Raw genomic sequence first — 21310 nt, forward strand, 5'->3', positions numbered from 1 at the left:
TTCTTATATGACTGACTCTACTATCACCCTCTGTGAGAACAAAACCAAGGTAAAAAAACATTTTCCTGACACCACTGTCATAATTCCTGTGACACTTTGTTTCCACATACATGTACAATTCTTCAATAAACTCACTCGCTCTGACTGGCCTCCACAGAGTGACTACATATGTCATATACATATTGTAGCGGGACTGACCCATGAGCAGGTGTCCATCCCCTCTTGCGTGGTCTGGAGAACTATAGAACAGACAACCAAATTGTCTATTTAGCCCCTAAGGCATTTCTACACCAGGTCAGTTACCTGGACTGAAAAACAAGAAACAAAGATGGCTGTGTCTCCTCGTCCAATAGGACGCTTAAAAAAACACATTACTTAAACCAATCACTGTAAAGTGGGTAGCATCGGATGGTATGGCTGTCAGTAGAGATGGCATATCAGATACCACTTGCATGCTATGATCAGATAAAGAACTAAAAAGTTTTTGGCTTAATGACAATTTTCCAAAAAAACGTTTTGGCTTCGTGCTACTCTAACAAAAATCTGGCCAGAGGTTCCCCTCTTTCAATAGAGGATACCCCTAAAAATATCATTCAAGAACTATAATCAGATAAAAGTTAATCTGATTTGAAACTTTTGGCTCTGTGCCAACAGGGTCCAATGGTCACACTAATTGCGGTAACTCTTTCTGTCCAAAAATAAATTCTATAATAAATTATCTCAAAATATCCTGCCGACAACGGCAATTAATGTTTTGCCTAATAAAATTGTGTTTTCTATTCACTATTATTACTCTTTCCAGAGGTTTCTATGTTTTATACACAATGTATAAATGGAAAACTCCAAAAAACTTTAAAAAAAAAAAAAAATAAAATAATTGCATATGTGTGGGAATGCTGGCACTGTTAGTCCTACAACTGTTCTGAATTAGGAAATGCTAGCTGCATTTCCAGAAGTGACCCCCCCTCTTTTCCCCTCACGTAAGGAAATGTAGTAGCTTAAAGCGTATATGATAAGGTCTTTAGAGAAGCAAAAATTTGTGCTTGTCTGACATTGCGAAGAAAACTACACCTGCCTTGGAGAATGAAACTGTGGGGTACAGGTGTGGTCAGGGGTATTGGGTATTTGTAAGGTAATATTATTATTGTAGGGGGGCCTATGTTGGAAATGTCCTACTCTCTGATTTGCCTCTTTTGATAAGGCCTTTGGAAATGCGTGCTGACAGGCTGTTTTTCTTTAGACAGATCAAAAAAGCCAGCCATATCGCTTTCTGTTATGGCTTTTTGAAAACCTTCCAAAGTTTTTTGTAGCCCAATCAGAAACTTGCTGTTTTACAATTAACATGTACTGTGACTTTAAATTAACAACAAATGTTTGAATTATAAGACTGTGCTATTCAGCAGTGACACTTAACTGCCCAAAACTCACCTGTCTCACCTGTATTCTGTCTATAGGCAATCGCTGTGGACTATATCTATGTGTTTAAAGACTTTCACTTTCACTTCTAATAGCTCTACATTGCTTTTTCCTATTCTATTGTACTAATACAGGGCATAAATAAACCAATTCTCCCCGCATGTTCCATGTACTTTACATTACAATTAAACATTTACTAAAATATTTACTTGTATCCTAATATCTCTAAGGCTGGCCACACATGTCCGGACAACTCTTTATCATACAATTTTCTATTAGATCCACCACAAACCACATAATAAGAGGTCAAAATTAAACATATTCATTTGTATCCAATTAGGTAGGCGTTTGTACTACATAGCTGAAGGTAAATTTCAAGAAAATTGTAAGAAAATTGTATCGTGTATGGCCAGCATCAGAAATAAACCTTTAGTATAAATTCACAAAACCATAAAAGAAATATGTCTCTAAGATTTACACATTCACTTAAATGTATCTGGGTCCTTAGACCCTCTTTATGGTTAAAAAACATTCCTGAAAAGCCACTTGGTGTATGTATATTAAACCTTAAAATTTTGACTCTGAATTTCCTATCTTGGAACAACCCAAAAAAAAAACCCTTTCAGAGTCTTGACTGATACTCCCAGGTATTGTGGCTATCAAGAAGGTTTTCCTACCATTATAGACAAACAAACAATACACATAATAAACATTTATCTTGATTTGTCTGATAACCTACGATCGGTCAGTCAGTTTTTACAGTAATAATGTGAGTGTCGCTATCAGGAACAGTGTGTTATGTTATCAGTCCGCAGGCGCAATTTTTACAAGTCATATATAATTATATATACACAGTTTCCATATATGTCAAACCAGTAATCGTGACAAATAAGTTCCTCTTATTAGACATAAAAGTAAATGAACTTAAATCTCTACACAAAAGTGACAAAACAGTTCATTTAACTTACCAACTGACATTTCATTCTTACAACAGCACAATAAGCAATATAATAAAAAGCACAATAAGCAAAAAAACATGCATAGCACTCTTAGCAGGTTGAAGGGAGCATTCCTACCACTATTTAAATTTGCCTAGGCTAATAATCTGACTGTGAGCTACCTCAGCTCAAACAGCTAATAATCTATCTGTGAGCTACCTCAGCTCAAACAGACCTATTCTCCTGTGCTACCACAGCACTAGGGTTCTTAGAAATGTGCCTGCAATCAGGGTGTCATAAGACAGAATAGTCTCACTTACCTCTGATGGCAAAGTCACATCCCACTTCTCTGACACCAGTTCTGAAAGGTAATACCCCTTGGTAGGTATAATTCTGCCGGCCAGTCTCCCTTCAATCTGCAAAGAATATACGAGCGCTCGGAAATACAACATCTAGACAGGTTAGTGTTTCAATGGTGTATTCAAATATATTTATCCTTACGACAGCTTATATACAGTACAAAAGGGAGGTGACAATTAGTCTTCCCAGACCACTAAAAATACGTTATACAATTACTTCATCATGCATAGAAAGCAGGAAAGGTGTTCATATACAAAGAATGTTTACATTCAGGAAGCAGCCCAGGAAAGACCGAATCTGAAATAATACACAGGACAGGCTTCTCTCAGTAAAACACAATCAAAGGAAACTTACAATGGAAAAGAATTGAAGGAAGCCCGTAGCTTTGAGAATCAGCATCCTATAGAAAACCTAAATTCTTTAAAATAGTTACAGTTCATAAAGGGGGCCTCTGGATAAATGAATTTAAGCATGGCTAAATTAATATCACTTATATCAACTACCTTGGGCAAAAAACCTGGGTGTGGACGTAGAATCACCCTATCCTGTTGAAAAATCAAGAATGGCTCTTTACAAGAAAGAGCTGCTAGTTCCGATACCCTTCTAGCCCTACTTATCGCAATCAAAAAGACCAGTTTCCTGGTCAGAAGAACCAGAGGAACCTTCCCCAGAGGTACAAAAGGCTGTTTTTGTAAAACTGCCAGCACCAAATTTAAGTCCCAAGGACATAACGGTGGCTTCACAGGTGGAATCAAACGTAACATTCCCCAGACGAAGGTCTGAACCAACGAAAGGGAAGCGATTGGTTCTTGGAAGAAAACCGATAAGGCTGAAATTTGTCCTTTAATAGTGCTCAAGGCTAATTTCATATCCACCCCTGCTTGAAGGAAAGCTAGAATTCTCCCGATGATATATTTGCAGGGATGCCATTTCCTGGCTTCACACCAGGTAATGTAGGATTTCCAGATTCTGTAATAAATGTTTCTAGAGACTAGTTTCCTAGCGTTTATCAGCATATGCACTGCAGGGCCAGATACACCCTGCTCCTTCAAGATTAAAGCTTCAATAGCCAAGCCGTCAATTTTAGAGACTGTACAGCAGGGTGGAATAACGGACCTTGCGAGAGTAGGTCCGGACGCAGTGGAAGAGCCCAAGGCCTTGTCACTGACCTTTGGATTTGTGCATACCAAACCCTCCTTGGCCATGCCGGAGCTACCATAATTAATGGTTTCCCCTCTAGCTGGATCCTGCGCAACAGATGCGATATCAGCGGAACCGGAGGAAAGGCATAAATCAGGGAATACTTCTTCCACTGAGTCACTAAAGCAGGGGTGGGGAACCTATGGTTCGGGGGCCGTATGCGGCCCCCGAAGTGATCTGGTCCAGCCCCCCATGCAGCTGAGTCTGTGTCTCTCAGCTGACCTGTCAGAATGGAGCCGATGCTTCCTGTATAGTTCCTGCTCCGTTATGACAGTCTGAGTGAGTCACAGGCGGAGTGATATTAAATGCACTCCGCCTGTGACCAATACAGGAAACATCACCTCTTCCTCCAGCGTGGCGCTGCTACACTTCTCCTAGCCAGCATTTCCCGCCAGCAGCACACACAGCAGTACCAGCTAGAGCCAGCAGTACCAGCCAGAACCAGCAGTACCAGCCAGAGCCAGCAGTACTCGCAGCAGTACCAGCAGTACACACAGCAGTACCAGCCAGAACCAGCAGTACCCACAGCAGAGCCAGCAGTACTAGCAAGTACCAGCAGTACCAGCCAGAGTCAGCAGTACCTACAACAGTACCAGCCAGCAGTACCTACAGCACAGTATCAGCCAGCAGTACCCACAGCAATACCAGCCAGCAGTACATGCCAGCAGTACCAGCCTGAGCCAGCAGTACCCACCTGAGCCAGCAGTACCAGCCAGCAGTACCCACAGCACAGTACCAGCCTGAGCCATCAGTACCAGCCAGCAGTACCTACAGCACAGTACCAGCCTGAGTCAGCAGTACCCACAGCAGTACCAGCCAGCAGTACCCACAGCAGTATCAGCCTGAACCAGCAGTACCATCCAGCAGTACTCACAGCACAGTACTAGCCAGCAGTACCAGCCTGAGCCAGCAGTACCCACAGCAGTACCAGCCAGCTATACCCACCAGCAGTACCTGCCAGTAGTTCTTTTTCAAAACTTACCACCACAAAAAAGTCGTCTGCGCTCCAGGCTGACCGATTCAAACCTGGAAAACCTGTTGCGAGTAGCAACATCATCAATACCAGCTAACATCACACACCTCACCAAAGAGAAGCAGTTGCAGCCATCACATTAGGGGTGAGTTAATTAAATGTTTGACCAAATATAACAGGCTAATTTTTAAGGTGATAATTTTGTATGGCCCCCGAATGGTTTTATAAATACCCAAATGGCCCTTGGCAGAAAAAAGGTTCCCCACCCCTGCACTAAAGCATCCACTCTGACTGCAAGTGGATCCCTGGTCCTGGACACAAATCTCTTCAACTTGTTGTTGAACCTGGATGCCAATAGATGTACGTCTGGGACCCCTCAGCGTAGGCAGATTGATTGAAAAATCTCAGGATGTAAGGACCATTCCCCTGGAAACATCTGTTGATGGCTCAGAAAATCCACCTGCCAGTTCTCTATTCCTAGAATGAAAACTGCTGTCAGCCATGGCACAAACTTCTCTGCCCAGGAAAGAACAATATCCACCTCTTTCTGGGCTGACTGACTCTTTGTGCCTCCTTGATGGTTGATTTAGGCCACGGCCGTGTCATTGTCAGATTGCACCCCGGCAGGGTGACCCCAAAGTCTGGGCGTCCAGCATTTCAAAGCCCAACTGACTGCTCGGTTTTCCAGAATGTTGATGGGGAGACCTCTCTCTTCCCAAGACCATTTCCCCTGGACAGTGGCTTCCTCCAGAACTGCTGCCCAGCTGGAGAGACTGGCATCTGTGGTCACCACCTTCCAGGTTTTTGGAAGAAAGGATTTCCCCTTCTCCAGATTTCTGGTCATCAACCACCAATTCAGACTCTGACGTACTCTTGGTACCAGAGACATGGACCATTACAGACACTGAATCCTTCCGGTCCATGTAGACAGAATGTTGTTCTGCAAGGGTCTGGCATGGAATTGAACATAGGGAATTGCCTCGAATTCGGACACCATCTTCCCCAATAACTTCATGCAAAGACGTACAGAAGGATATCTCAGCCTTACTACGGACCTTAAGACACAGAGATATCCAAAAAAAAGTGGTAGTTAGAGATGTAGGAATTGAGATATACAATACAGAGAGGAGACAATGAACACATTATCTGGCACTGTAAAGGGGGCCATACAATATTTCTGCAGCTGGACCTCAGCTGTCCAATTTATATTGGAAATATCTGCATTGTACCTCAAAGTGTGTGATTTATTCTGGTTCTTCTGAACTCAGAAAAATTTGTGGCTATTATCTTTCAAATAATACACTTGTATGTTTATTCAATTATAAAAATCTGCCTCGTCTCTCCCTCCTACACTATGGCCTTACCAAACTGCTTACATACTGTCCAATCCCTTAACAACATTTTGGATACTGTCTCCTAAATAATTACACTCTAATAATTATTTTTATTTCAACCTGTTTCATCTCTCCTTTATACATTACATACTCATTCACTTTCCCTATGGTGCATTCAAAGTGTATTGTTTTTTCTCAGAAAACCGGTACAGGAACTCAATCACGACCCCCCCCTCTCCACACACACACAAACAACACACACTCCAAACTGCATCAAATGGTGGGTGTGGTAAAAGTTCACAGTAGGAGGGTTTTAAAGAGGCATTAAATACGTACAGAGTGCACAGTTCGGGGGGGGGGGGGGTTACAAATAGAGTGCAGAATTTGGGGGTGCGTTCTGTACATAGTGCAGATGTGGACGAGAAGGCCTGGCTTGCAATCTGCTTTGATTCATCCCAAAGGTGTTCTGTCGGGGTTGAGGTCAGGACTCTGTGCAGGCCAGTCAAGTTCCTCCACCCCAAACTCGCTCATCCATGTCTTTATGGACCTTGCTTTGTGCACCAGAGTAAAGTCATGTTGGAACAGGAAGGGGCCATCCCCAAACTGTTGTCACAAAGTTGGGAGCATGAAATTGTCTAAAATGTCTTAGTATGCTGACGCTGAGCTCCCTTCACTGGAACTAAGGGGCCAAGCCCAACCCCTGAAAAAAGAAAAACCCACACCATAATCCCCCCCTCCACCAAATGATTTGGACCAGTGCACAAAGCAAGGTCCGTAAAGACATGGATGAGCGAGTTTGGGGTGGAGGAACTTGACTGGCCTCAACCCAATAGAACACCTTTGGGATGAATTTGAGCAGGGACTTTAAGCCAGGCCCTCTCGTTCATATCAGTGTGTGACCTCACAAATGCGCTTCTGGAAGAATGGTCAAACATTCCCATAGACACGCTTCTAAACCTTGTGGACAGCCTTCCCAGAAGAGTTGAAGCTGTTATAGCTGCAAAGGATGGATAAACTCAATATTGAACTATTGAACCCTGTGGACTAAGACTGGGATGCCATTAAAGTTCATGTGCGTGTAAAGGCAGGTGTCCCAATACTTTTGACAGTATAGTGCAGTTCAGAACACATTTGAATCAAAGGCTGAACTTAGAAACCTGGCCTGATCAACTAAGTAGTGCACCACCTAATTGTATTCCAGCAGCTTATCACTAGTGAATCCCAGAAGAACCTGGCAAGCAAAAATCTTTCGGATCCTCGGATGCCAATAACTTCCTTTGGATGCATCTTAACAATAAGCACAGTAGGCACTATGATCAGATACCTCCAGTCCCCATGTTGTATCAGTTGTAGATATTTTTTAACTGATTCATGACAAATGTTCCCATACATGTGTAATAATCTCTCTCACCCACAGGTGGTTAAGTCTCTTATGTTGTGTATATAAAATGGCTGCCGCATATTCAATGAACCATGTGGTTGTGGGGGGGAGTGCAGCCATGTGTTGCTGACCTCACTCGCAAAGTGACCTATGAGTGGTCAAAGGAATGACCACATCCTGTGGGTGGTTTCTGGTATAGAGGACTTGAATAGAGAGTCATTAGCATTGGGGGAAGGAGTTCGTTTGGAGAAGGTTGGCTCTTTGTTTGGAGCTGTGGGACAGCCATGATGCAGCCAGGATTTCTCAATGCCTTGCTTTCTCCAGAGATACATTGGAAGCTGTTGAATTTCAACTACCAGAGCTAAGTATTTATTTGATATTCTTGGGACAAGGGTTGTATGTAGACGTGGTAATTTGAAGCGTATTTCTGCTGTTTACAGACCATAGGCTGTTCATATGTTAGGCATTGTTATATCTGCCAGTCTTGTATTATGTTCCTAATATTATAATAGTTTGTATGTACAGCATGTTTTGTATAGTAAAAGCAAATTTATACACGGCAGAGGTCTGAGTTTCCTTGTTTATACCGCAAAGTAACCTTGCTAGATAGACACAAGCAAAACACATGTGCAATTGATCTGGTCATTATGGTATCCAGCAACAGCAGGGGTAAACAGACCTGTGTTATGCACTTTAATAAGTTGGGACCAGGTTGTGTACAATTAAAATTAGATTTATTAATAATAAAGAAAAACACATCTAATACCAGCAAACAGTATACAAGGCAAAAGTGAAAATACACGTGGAAAAGGAACCATGTGGCAGAATACTTCACAAGCAACCTAACTATTATACTATGGAGGGGGGACACAAATAAACAGGGTAAGACAGAAATTCAAGGAACAATTAGGGAGAAGGATCAGGAAGGGAACCAGAACTGGGACCAGGAACAAAGGGAACAGATGTAAGGTAGCAAAGCAGAGGTTGCAGGTACTGGAACAGGAACAGGAGCAGGGGCAGTATCAAGGTCAAAGGAAGCAGAATTAGGAACAGAGCATCAATAACCAATTATATAGCTCACAGGCAAAACACTGAGGCACTGAAGAAAGCTAGGGGAGGTGATATATGTTCACAGCAGCCAGCATTAGGCAGAGACTGATTACTGGTATCTGCTGGCTAGTGGGAGACGCTGGTGGACACTGGAACTACACCCCTATGCTCTGAGAACCACTGCGCCACCAGCAGGTAATCCAGCTCCTGACAGTCCCCCCCCTTTTTAAGGAGCGGCCTCCATGTGCTTCGCTTTGCTTTGATAATAAAAGTCCATATGAAAGACTCTCGTGGTGGCTACGCCTGAAAAGAAGGTCTCCAATCATCAATGTAACGGAACCACCGACCCACACTGTACTTGTGGTCTTCCGTCAGTATACGGCTTCCTCGCAGTCATGGACATCCAAAAATCCAAGGACCGGATAGCAGAAGAGAAGAAGGTTCCAAACTTGTACGAGCTAAGTTGTTGGCTAGCTTTGTATGGGGGCGGCTAGGATTTGATATCTTATGTCCATGACTGCGAGGAAGCTGTATACTGACAGAAGACCACAAGTACAGTTTGGGTCGGAGGTTCTGTTACATTGGTGGCAAGCGGTGGGTTGCTTCCTGCAGTCTGGGACATCCAAAAATCCAAGGACCAGATAGCAGAAGAGAAGAAGGTTCCAAACTTGTACGAGCTAAGTTGTTGGCTAGCTTTGTATGGGGGCGGCTAGGATATGATATCTATGTCCATGACTGCCAGGAAGTCATATACTGATGGAAGACCACAAGTAAAGTGTGGGTCGGAGGTTCCGTTACAATCAATATCTGAACGTGTCAGATTTCTTTCGAACAAAGTCCAACAACTTGCAGGATACCTGCCTTCAAGATTCCGTAACTGGTTGGTTGCCAGCATCAGGTTAAGACTGATTACTGGGATCTGCTTACTATTGGGAGACACCCGCTAGTGGGAACCAGAACTACCCCCTTCTGGTCTGGGAACTACAGTGCCATCAGCAGGTGATCCAGGTTCTGACACAATTTTTCTGTCTAAATTTGCTTCTCTGAATGGCCCGTCTCAAAGTTTGTTTGATTTCCTTGGTTCGAAGAAAATACACAATTGGATTGGCCATGTGAGGTACACATGAGTAGAAATAAAGCAGGAGAGCGCTTACATCAGGTTTTATTGTAACAAAGGGAATATTACTTATGATGTACACAAAGAGCCGAGGAGTAAAATACAAAGCGATGACCAGCAAATGGGTCACACAGGTGTAAAATGCTCTCCGGATGTTCTGAGAGCGAGTCAGCAAGATTGTCCCTATTATTTTGGTGTATGATGCTAATATCAGCCCCAGTGGCACTAGAAGAACTAACATAGCCATGACAAAGACCACCCTTCTTGGGCCGGAAATATCGGTACATGCTAATGCTGCATACGCCGTATAGCCACAGAACAAACTGTTCAACTTGTTGCGTCCACACAGGGGGATCTGTGATGCTAGAATGGTAAATATTGAAACTATAGAAGGAGACAAAACCATCCAACAGATGCCACAGGAAATGGTGACCATTTTATTGGTAATAATAGAGGTGTATCGCAGTGGGTGGCAGATGGCCACATATCGATCTGCAGCCATCAGCATCAACAGGAATGCGTCCAGACTTCCAAAATAATGAACCAAGAAGATCTGGAAGAAGCACATCCTCAAAGGAATGGTGGAAGCTCCAAACCAATATTTGGCAATAAGTTTTGGTAATGTCACGGTGTCAAATAAGAGATCGGAGGTGGCAAGGTTGGCTATGAACAGGTACATGGGCTGATGTAGATATTCATTAAAGGTGACCAAACATATGACAGTGCCATTGGTAGTCAGCGATATTAAGTAGGCAAGGAACATCGTGGTAGATACCAAGCCCTCGAAGGCATCAGCAAGACCAGGGAATCCAACTAATATAATTTCTGACACTGCGGTGTGATTAGACACCATTCCAAAAGTGGACCTAGGTGAAAAAAAATTCACAGATCACACAGATAATAGCATTTAAAATACATATAAAATAAATAATAAGTCAGGAGACAAATATCTTGTAGCCATCTACAATCTTTACATCTTTTTGTGCTTTTGGTCAAAAGTTTGTGAAAAAATGAAGCAGACATTTGTTGGCGGGCCCCGTGGCAGTGGTATGCTAAGCCAGTTCCCGCACCAGGGGGTCTTTTTGGGGTGGGAATGAGGGACACCTACTAGCAAATGTATGTAGGGATAGGACACACCCCTGCCATGCCCCATTAAAGGGGAATTGTCCCAAAAAAAAAAAAAGATTGGTGCTTTTTTTACTGCTACTACTCCTTAATATTGGCTTTTGGAATTTACAAATGCAGCAATTTGGAAAATAGATGAAAGGTTTAGCACTGGGAAACACTTTTAAAAGATAAAAAGTGCATTTTATATACAACCATAAAGATCAGACCAAAATTGGGGGGGGGGGGGGGGGATGAGGAGGAAAGAGGAACAGCGAGACCTTGTTCAGAATGAGGGACAGTCCCTCGAAATAAGGGACAGTTGGGAGGTATGTGATTGGTTTGGGTTACCGATCCTTTTTACCCACTGGGAAGCTTGTTGCTATTTTGTGACCACAGAGCCACCAGGATCAAGTACTGGTCTCCCAACCAAGTTATTGTAGCACTACTCCCTTGGGAGCTGCTTGAATTGGATTCCCCTGGGTTACCCATAGCAACAACTTATCAATTCCTAGCCCTTTAAGTGTTTGGCTCAGTCAGGAAACAGTCCAGGGTATTTGTTTTTTGTTTTTATTATAGAACTTGGGATGGGAGAAGGGATGAGTGGGATACTCCAACTGGATGAACTATGCACAACTTGAGGACTTCACCTTGCCACTGTAGTGAAGTACTGGATAAGTGAACTGTATAGTGAATTACTCTTCAGGGCCCCGCTTGGTACCCCCTTTTACCCTTACTCTTCAGGGTTCTACTCAGCACCCCCTTTACTCTTGCTTACTGTGTGAGCTGACCTTCTGTCCTCTGACCTTCTGGAGTGGTCCCCCTTCCTGGGCAGACCACTTGGCAAGCCCCATGGTACTCATGGACACCGTTTTTCCCAGTTGACTTCTGCCTGCAGCTCCACCGTCAGCTTTCCAGGACTCTCAAGGTTCAGCTCCACACTTGGCTCACCAGGCCGACTGCCCGTGACCACTTTCCTCAGGCTGCAGGAGGAGAGGCAGCCGTTACCCTCCTTCTGGCACTTGGTTTTCTGAATGCTTTACTTAACAGCCATTGATATACAAAGTCCGGCTAATGGCATAATAGTCCATACCATAAGAAGAAACACAATCCGGCATAGTGGAATTGGCTGCAAGTATTCTGAGTCTCTACATATTTGCTCTCACCGTGAGGTCTACTTCACAGGCCCATGCTGGGGTAAACAGAGGGAAATATGTGGCTCTCTTACCACTGCAATCAGGAGTTCGTCATCGCTGTCTCTTCTCATGCACCACCCTCCTAGCAGCACTTTTTATACCTTAGCCAGGGAGAGCTGGAGACAGGGTGGAGACCACCCTTAGGACCCTTTCACACTTGTGCAACTTGTCATGCAACTTTGGTCATCAGAGTTGATTGACATGTCGTTCCCCATGTTTTCCAATGATACCCATTCATATAACTTTAAGTTGCAGCAACATCAAAGTAGTTCATACACTAGTTTGGTCCAGCTTTCATGCAACTTGAGGGCCATAGACTTCAATGTTAACCCTCAGAAGTTGCATGAAATTCATACCTGAATGTTATACAATGTAACTTGTGTGCAACAGTTGTCCATTAAAACTGGTCAAAGCCAAAGTTGTATCCAAGTTGCACCCATCTCAAGTTGCGTCAAAGTTGCGTAAGGCTCCTTTCACACTTGTACAACTCCAAAGTTGCGCCGACTTTGGAGTGCAACTTTGGTGCAACTTTGATGCAAATTTGGATAAGTGCAACTTGGATACGACTTTGGCTTTTGATCAGTTTTAATGGACAATTGTTGCACACAAATTGCATTGTATAATATTCAGGTACGACTTTCACACAACTTATGAGGGTTAACTTTGAAATCTATGGCCCTCAAGAAACACAGGGAATGACTTGTCATACGACTTTGATGTCCAATGTTGCATGACAAGTCGCACAAGTGTGAATGGAGCCTAAGCATTTCAGTGGTCAGAATAAATTAATATTCTAGCCAATAAAATAAATAAGGCTCCATTCACACTTGTACGGCTCCAAAGTTGCACCGACTTTAGAGTGCAACTTTTGTGCAACTTGGGAGCAACTTTGGATGGGTGCAACTTGGATACAACTTTGGCTTTGACCAGTGATAATGGACAACGGTTGCACACAAGTTGCATTGTATAACATTCAGTTATGACTTTCATGCAACTTCTGAGGGTTAACATTGAAGTCTATGGCCCTCAAGTTGCATGAAAGTTGGACCAAAGTAGTGCATGAACTACTTTGAAGTTGCTGCAACTTTAAGTTTCGCATATATGAATGGGTATCATTGGAAAACATGGGGAAACAACATGTCATGGCACTCTAAAGTCCAAAGTTGCATAACAAGTTGTACAAGTGTGAAAGGGGCCTCAAAGATGCACCAAAGTTGCACTTCAAAGTCGGCGCATTGGAGTCGTACAAGTGTGAAAGGGGCCTTAACCACTTGCCGACCTCCCCACGCAGATTTACTGCAGCAGGGCGGCTCGGCTGCGCATAATCACATAGATCTACGTGATTATGTGCATGCGGTTTTTGGCAGGGTGCGGGCGCCGCCGGAGCTGCGCTCCTGCTGATATTAGACCCAGCGGGAGGCAGACCGTGGGAGTAGCGGTCTCGATCGCCCCCCGGCCTCCCGCGATCGTCGGCTAGACTGACAGGAGAGCTGTCTGGAATGTAAACAATGCAAGACGGCTCTCCTGTCAGAGAGGCAGGGAAAGATTGTGTGATTCAGCTAAGCTCACCGATCTCTCTCTGACTTTTTTAAATCCATCCCCCCACACAGTTAGAAAGCACATCTAGGGAACACATTTAACCCCTTGTTTACCCCCAGTGTTAACCCCTTCCCTGTCAGTGTCATTAATACAGTAACAGTGCCTAATATTTAGCACTGATCACTGTATTAATGTCACTGGTCTCCAAAAAGTGTCACTCCGTGTCAGATTTGTCCGCCACAATAACACAGTCACGATAAAAATCGCTGATCGCCGCCATTACTAATAAAAAAATAAAATAAAATAAAAAGTCTATAAATCTATCCCGTAGTTTGTTAAAAAATTTTAACATTTTAGGCCAATTTGTTTTATGATACATATTTTTGGTAAATAAAAAATGGCAATAAGCGTATTTTGATTGGTTTGCGCAAAAGTTATCGCGTCTACAAACTACGGGAAAGATTTATGTAATTTTTATTGATTTTTTTTTTTATTTTTTACTAGCAATGGCGGCGATCTGCGATTTTTAGCGGGACTGCGACATTGCAGTGGACAGATCGGACCCCTAACTGACACTTTTGGGGGGACCGGTGACATTACTACAGTAATAAGTGCTAAAAATATGCACTGTTACTGTAATAATGACGCTGGCAGGGAAGGGGTTAACATTGTGGGTGATCAAAGGGTTAAATGTTTACCTAGGGGATTGTTTCTAACTGTGGCGGGGGCGTGGCTTGTGAAATGATAATAGAGACCTGTGATCCTATATAGAAGGATCACAGGAGCTCTGTGATCATTCCAGAGAGAAGAACGGTCGGCTGTGTTTACGACATCCGACCGTCCTTCTCTCTTTGCAGGGAGCGATCGCGGGTGTCAGGCAGCAATCGGAGCCGCCTGCCCCATGCATCGGCTTCCCCGCTGACGAGCGGGGGCTGGAGCGCGCTTTCCCCCCTAGCTGCGACTGACACAGACCTAGGTCGGTTCGTGCAGGAGGTCCAGAAGTAGTTAATGTGCCTGTAAAGTGAAGCCCCCTAGCTGCCTGCGTGCGACCGACGTATACCCATGGCGGTTTGCACAGGAGCGGCTGCCTGCCGCAGTATAACTGCGGCGGGCGGTCGTAAAGTGGTTAAGGGGGTAAAACCTTCCGGGCTGAAGTAATTAAAGAGATACTAAACCCCTCTTTCACATTTCTGACAATTATTTGAACCTGATTAAAGCAAAACTAAAATTTATAAAATTTACCGAATGTAATGCAAAAGTGGGGATGCCTTTTTTTTTTTTTTAATTAACTTTGATATGTTGTTAAAGTTTTGCATCTTGGTAGAATAATTCTTCCTCTATAGTAAGTTTTCTTCAAACTTTTTCATTGCAGGTAAAGAATGGCTTCCAAGAAGAAATAAAATGCCGCCATTGAGTTCCAATTGGTGTCAGTGGTCAAATGCATGGATTGTCTTCATTGATGGCTTCCCCTACTTTGAACTTCTTCATCCATCTGTGCACATTGCTCTTGTCAATGGTGTCATCTCTGTAGCCTTCTGGGGATACCGGACTGCCTGCACCCCTCCTTTGCCAAGAGCTCAATAACGGCACATTTCTTCTGTTTGGAATCCATTAATTGCCTGCAATGAAAAGGAAGAAGAAGACGTTATTATAGAGGAAGAGTTGTTCCACCAACATGTGAACTTTAATGACCTATGTAAGTTAACCGCTTGCCGGCGGACCGCTGCAGATATACTGCGGCAGGCTAGCTTGGCTGCGCGAATTGGTCCTGGGGGGGTCCTGGGGGGAGAGTGCGCGCCGCCACACACAACTAGCAAGCACCCCACTCACAACCCTCCCCAGATGACAAGTAACCCACACAAAGATAATAAACAATAATAAAGAGTACAGCGCCAAAAAGAAACCAAACATCTGTGTGAAAGCAAGTCCACTCAAGGTCAGTCCATAGATCCCACAGAATTGGATGATTTACTGAACTAGATAAATGCCAGAGATTAGGAGAATCCAACGCCAAGGTCATGGTCAGAAGGATGCATCACCACGTGCACAAAAAAGAATGTCTGCTTACCAGATCATTTGACCATCAGTTAGGAATGATCAAACAGGCATGTATCCAGATGGTATCTCAGGATATAAAACACTTCACCAGAACTTGGCCATCTCGTACTTCATGTCTGTCATATCTACTGAAATGTGAGTTGCCCATCTATTGTTATTTTGAAGAAGAAACGTTATACTATACCATTGGAGTCTCCCTTTGCTTTTTGGAGGTAATATAGCTCACTAAGCTGACTATTTAATAAGAGGTTTGCAGGCGCCACTTACTTATGGGAATTTGATTGCTACCGGAGTTCTGGTGAAGTGTTTTATGTCCTGAGATGCCACTGTGCATCGGAGTCCCTGCTGACGAGTGGGGGCGAGAGCGCGCTCGCCCCCTAGCTGCAGACGAGCCTACGTCGGTTCACACAGGAGGGGCTGCCTGCTGCAGTAAAACTGCGGCGCGCGGTCCGGAAATAGTTAATGTGCCTGTAAAGTGGCGCATTTGTACGATGTATGGAGCCTGCTGCAGCAATACTGACATTTCCAAAGGAAAAAATGTAATTTAAACTTGCTCCCGGCTGTAATGTATTGTCGGCTCCCGGCAATACAGATAAAAAACATAAAAAAAACGGCATGGGGTCCCCCCCGAAATACATATCAGACCCTTATCCGAGCAAGCAGGGTCATCCTGCCCTCACTCGACTTCCTGCCCAGGACTGCAATGGACTGGATAGGTTTCCCCACTACCGACGGCTCTGGTAAGCGGGGAAAATGAGAAGGGGGGTGGGCACCTCTGCCGTCGCCCATAAAAGTGATCCTGCAACAAACCCACTCCTGGGACCACTTTTATGTGAAAGAGGACCGCCGGACACGTAGCGGCTATCTGCTGCCATAACACCGGTATTTAATGTCAAAGTAGCGATGTGAATACGCGGCGGGCGGTCTGGAAGTGGTTAAACAACTAACTACCTGGACACTCAGAGGTCTTATTCCTGGTCAGACTTGGCAGCATCGAGCTCACAAAGTACAATACATATTATTACATGTGTAAACACCCCCCCCCAATAGTTTGCTAGCAGACAAAAGGGTAAGATAATTAGCACAATTAACAATGCAGACAGTGACCTCCACTCAGATTAGTAGGCAACAGACTATAGCAGGAGAACTAGTTACAATGAACACATTATGGAGGGGGACTCCAGTGGTTTGAGGGAATTACATTAACATCTACCGTCAATTGCTGGTTTGAGGCTTAAAGGCCCCAAATACAACATGGACATGGAACCTTCAGTTCGCAGACTCTGTGTGTTTTGGGAAGTGTCAGAATGCACATGCCAGAAAACTAGATAACTCCTCTGGACAAAGAATTGGGCACTGGCTAATAAATATGCACATGCTCAAACCCACGTGCACACATGCCATCGTGCGTTTTTGTGCACATTTGCGCACATCTGTGACAGATGCTGGCACCAAATAACCTATTCAAACTCAGCCAGTACTCAAGATCAGTGCTGCTTTGTCTTCAGCCTTCTGTGTATCTATGATCCTGTGAACCTGCATCCTGCTTCCAGTTGCTGACCTGGCTTGTCTTGACCTTCCTCTGAACTCCACCTGCATAGACCTCGGCTTGACCCTTGACTTCTGCTTCTGCCTGCTCCTTTGGCACCTATTTGACTTATCGGTTCCAGATCCGGCATGTCTCCTGACCACGTTCCGGTCGATACCCTGTACCCAATCCTGCCCAGCGTAGAGACCTGCCCTGCCTCTAGCAAGACTTACAGGCACTCGTGCCAGTCTGTGCTCCTGTGCCTCCTGTCTACACTATCAGGAGCCCCGAGTCACAGGTGTAAGAGAGGCCTTCCTCATCATATCAGGCTCTGCTTCCAGGTACGTGATAGGGAGACATGAACTTGAATCAGAAACAAGACCACTCAACGGATCCCTCAGGCATACACCTTCTTAAGAGTAGTGTTCCCTTAAAGGCCAGGGCCCATAGTCAGTAGCAGTGGCAGCTTGTGCTCCATGGGCCAGGGGGGGCAGCAGATGGACCACACCAAATCCCCCCCCCCCCGGACCACACCAGCCCGCACACCGGTAGCCGGCTTACTCACCCTGGACATGTGGAGGGCAGTCAGCAGCAGCGGCGGCAGCTTCCCCCTCACTCGGTCTCCTGCGTCTCCTCCCCCCTCCTCCTCAGCCAATGGCATGGCTTCTCCATCGAGAAATGGGTTTTAGGACTCGCTTCCTGATTAGCCAGGAGGAGAATCAGCGTGGTAATAGCAAATATTTATTCGCTACTGTCACACAACCTTTTTTGAAGCCTATTAGAGCCTCTGGCTCTAATCACGTGCTTAAACCCCCCCCAGTGGAATCCATGCGTCCTGCATGTAGATTAGAGGGCTGAATGCATGGATAGGGGGGCCGCGCCCCTGCACCCCCAATGGACGGGCCGCCCCTGGTCAGTAGGCAAGAAGCTAGCCCCCAGTCCTCTCCTAAAGCCTCTGTCCCGAGTGAGTCTGTCACAACCCGCACACATATAATAAGCACCCCACACAAAGCACATCCCAGATGATAAGTAACCCACACACAGCTGGCAAGCAACCCATTCACAGCCCCCCACAAATAATAAGTGTTCTCCACAAACAGCACACTTTAGATTACAAGCAACTCATGCACCAGTGTTAATTTCCTCAACGAAAACGTTTTTGTCAAAATTTTCACCTGCGGCCTTTTTACAGTGACGAAAACTAAATGAAAAGCACACCACATTTTCGTCCACTGATGAAAACTATGAGGAAAATCGATTCTGTTTTAGTTAACGAAAGAAAACTAAACAAAAATGTGAGGGAGGGACGTTTACCCTTGTGCTTAACAGCTCCGTGCTTAACAGTTAGCACTTTGCAGCATTACAGGCCTCCTCAGACGACCGTCCAGAGTATCACTGTGCATTACAGGCCTCCCAACGAGAGTTCCGACTCACGACTATCCCGTGCAGAGCACTGTGAGTGTGTACATTACAGGCCTCCTCTCAGACCACCGTCCAGAGCACTGTGTGCATTACAGGCCTCCTCTTACCACCAGCATCCAGAGCACTGTGCATCATTACAGGCCTCCCCTCAGGCCACCATTCAACACTGTGCAGCATTACAGGCCTCCTCAGATGACCGTCCAGAGCAGCAATGTGCATTACAGACCTCCCAACAAGAGTCCCGACTCAGGACCATCCAGAGCAGAGCACTGTGTGTACATTGCAGGCCTGCTCTCAGACCACCGTCTAGAGCACTCTGTGCATTAATGGCCTCCTCTTACCACTGGCATGCAGAGCTCTGTGTGCATTACAGGCCTCTTCTTACCACCGGCATCCAGAGCACTGTGCATTACAGGCCTCCCCTCAGACCACCATCCAGCACTGTGCAGCATTACAGGCCTCCTCAGATGACCGTTCAGAGCAGCACTGTGCATTACAGTCCTCCCGACGAGAGTCCCGACTCACGACCATCCAGAGCAGAGCACTGTGAGTGTGTACATTGCAGGCCCCCCCTCAGACCACCGTCCATAGCACTGTGTGCATTACAGGCCTCCTCTTACCACCGGCATCAAGAGCTCTGTGTGCATTACAGGCCTCCTCCTACCACTAGCATCCAGAGCACTGTGCATTACAGGCATCTCAGACCACCATCCCAAAACATTGTGCATTACAGGCCTTCACTCAGACCACCGCCCAGAGCACTGTGCAGCATTACAGGCCTCTCATACTATCATCCAGAGCACTGTGTATTACAGGCCTCCTCTTACCACTGGCATCCAGAGCACTGTGTATTACAGCCCCCCCCCCCCCCCCTTAGACCATCATCCAGAGCACTGTGCAGCATTACAGGCCTCCCCTCAGACCACTATCCCAGAACACTGAGCATTACAGGCCTCCCCTCAGACCACCATCCAGAGCACTGTGTACATTACAGGCCTCCCCTCAGACCACCATCCAGAGCACTGTGTACATTACAGGCCTCCCCTCAGACCACCATCCCAGAACACTGAGCATTACAGGCCTCCCCTCAGACCGCAATCCAGAGCACTGTGTACATTACAGGCCTCCCCTCAGAACACGATCTAGAGCACTGTGTGCATTACAGGCCTCCCCTCATACCACCGTCCAGAGCACTGTGTGCATTACAAGCCTGCTCTTGCCATCGGCATCCAGAGCACTGTGTGCATTACAGGCCTCCTCTTACCACCGGTATCAAGAGCACTGTGTGCATTACAGGCCTCCCCTCATACCACCGTCCAGAGCACTGTGTGCATTACAAGCCTGCTCTTGCCATCGGCATCCAGAGCACTGTGTGCATTACAGGCCTCCTCTTACCACCAGTATCCAGAGCACTGTGCATTACAGGCCTCCCCTCAGACCACCATCTAGCACTGTGCAGTGTTACAGGCTTCTCAGACCACCATCCAGAGCACTGTGCAGTGTTACAGGCTTCTCAGACCACCATCCAGAGCACTGTGCAGCATTACAGGCCTCCTCAGACCACTATCTGGAGCACTGTGCAGCATTACAGGCCTCCTCAGACCACTATCCAGAGCACTGTGCAGCATTACAGGTCTCCTCAGACCACTATCCGGAGCATTGTGTAGCATTACAGGCCTCCTCAGACCACTATCCGGAGCATTGTGTAGCATTACAGGCCTCCTCAGACCACCATCCAGAGCACTGTGCAGCGTTACAGGCTTCTCAGACCACCATCCAGAGCACTGTGCAGCGTTACAGGCTTCTCAGACCACTATCCGGAGCACTGTGTAGCATTACAGGCCTCCTCAGACCACTATCCGGAGCACTGTGTAGCATCACAGGCCTCCTCAGACCACTATCCGGAGCACTGTGTAGCATTACAGGCCTCCTGAGGCCAACCATCCAGAGTGGCTAAATCTGTATCTGTGAGTTTTTTCAAACCTTAATACAATAAATAATAACATATTAGTATTTTTTTACTCCAGGAGTATATATAATAAGTTTGGAAATTGTAGAGAAATGCTAAAATAATGCATTACAATTTAACTAAACCCATTCTATTTCAATCTGTACTGCAGAATGTACTGCAGATTTAGTCGACTAAATACGACTAAAACTAAAACAATTGCAGATGACTAAAATGGGACTAAAACTAAAATGGCATTTTAGTCAAAAGACTATAACTAAAACTAAATGTCAGCAGATGATAAGTGAACCCCAGGATAGCTAAAAAGCTCCTCACTCATCTCGCACCCCAGATAATAAGTGACCTACACAAGTAAGCAAAGTGAAAGTGCCCGGTATTAAAGCAGATAAATTCAAATGATAGTAGCAAAGAATGGACTTTATTGGCACACCATAGTGTATATATATGCTTTCGAGAGGTTTTTATTTTATTTTATTTTTGATATTATTAAATATAGTGATGTATACATCTTTTATTGTTGAGATATTTATATTTGTAACTAAAAAAAATTAATAAAATAATATTTTTAATCCATTACGTTGTTAATTATGGTGTGCCATTAAAGTCCATTCTTTGCTACTATCATTTGAATTTGATCTAGGATGAGGCACCGATTATTCGAGTGTCCACAGTCCTGCCCTATGGTGACACTTTATAGCTTAATTAAAGCAGTTAAAGACAAACAT

At 45.0% G+C, this 21310-nt stretch overlaps 1 protein-coding gene and 1 long non-coding RNA gene across 2 annotated transcripts in view; one reads left to right on the forward strand and one right to left on the reverse strand.

The window, feature by feature from the left end:
* The window catches only part of LOC309547181, a 683824-nt gene that overhangs the window by 53738 nt on the left and 608776 nt on the right, over positions 1–21310 (forward strand). The window lies entirely within an intron of this gene.
* Positions 9645–10622, reverse strand: LOC309546803 (olfactory receptor-like protein DTMT; the record flags this gene model as incomplete). Its single annotated transcript, XM_082246491.1, has 1 exon — positions 9645–10622. The coding sequence occupies one exon, from the start codon at positions 10620–10622 to the stop codon at positions 9645–9647; it is 978 nt and encodes a 325-aa protein (XP_082102617.1).

This window comes from Pelophylax lessonae (assembly GCF_965119305.1).
Source record: "Pelophylax lessonae genome assembly, chromosome: 2".
Lineage (NCBI taxonomy): Eukaryota > Metazoa > Chordata > Amphibia > Anura > Ranidae > Pelophylax > Pelophylax lessonae.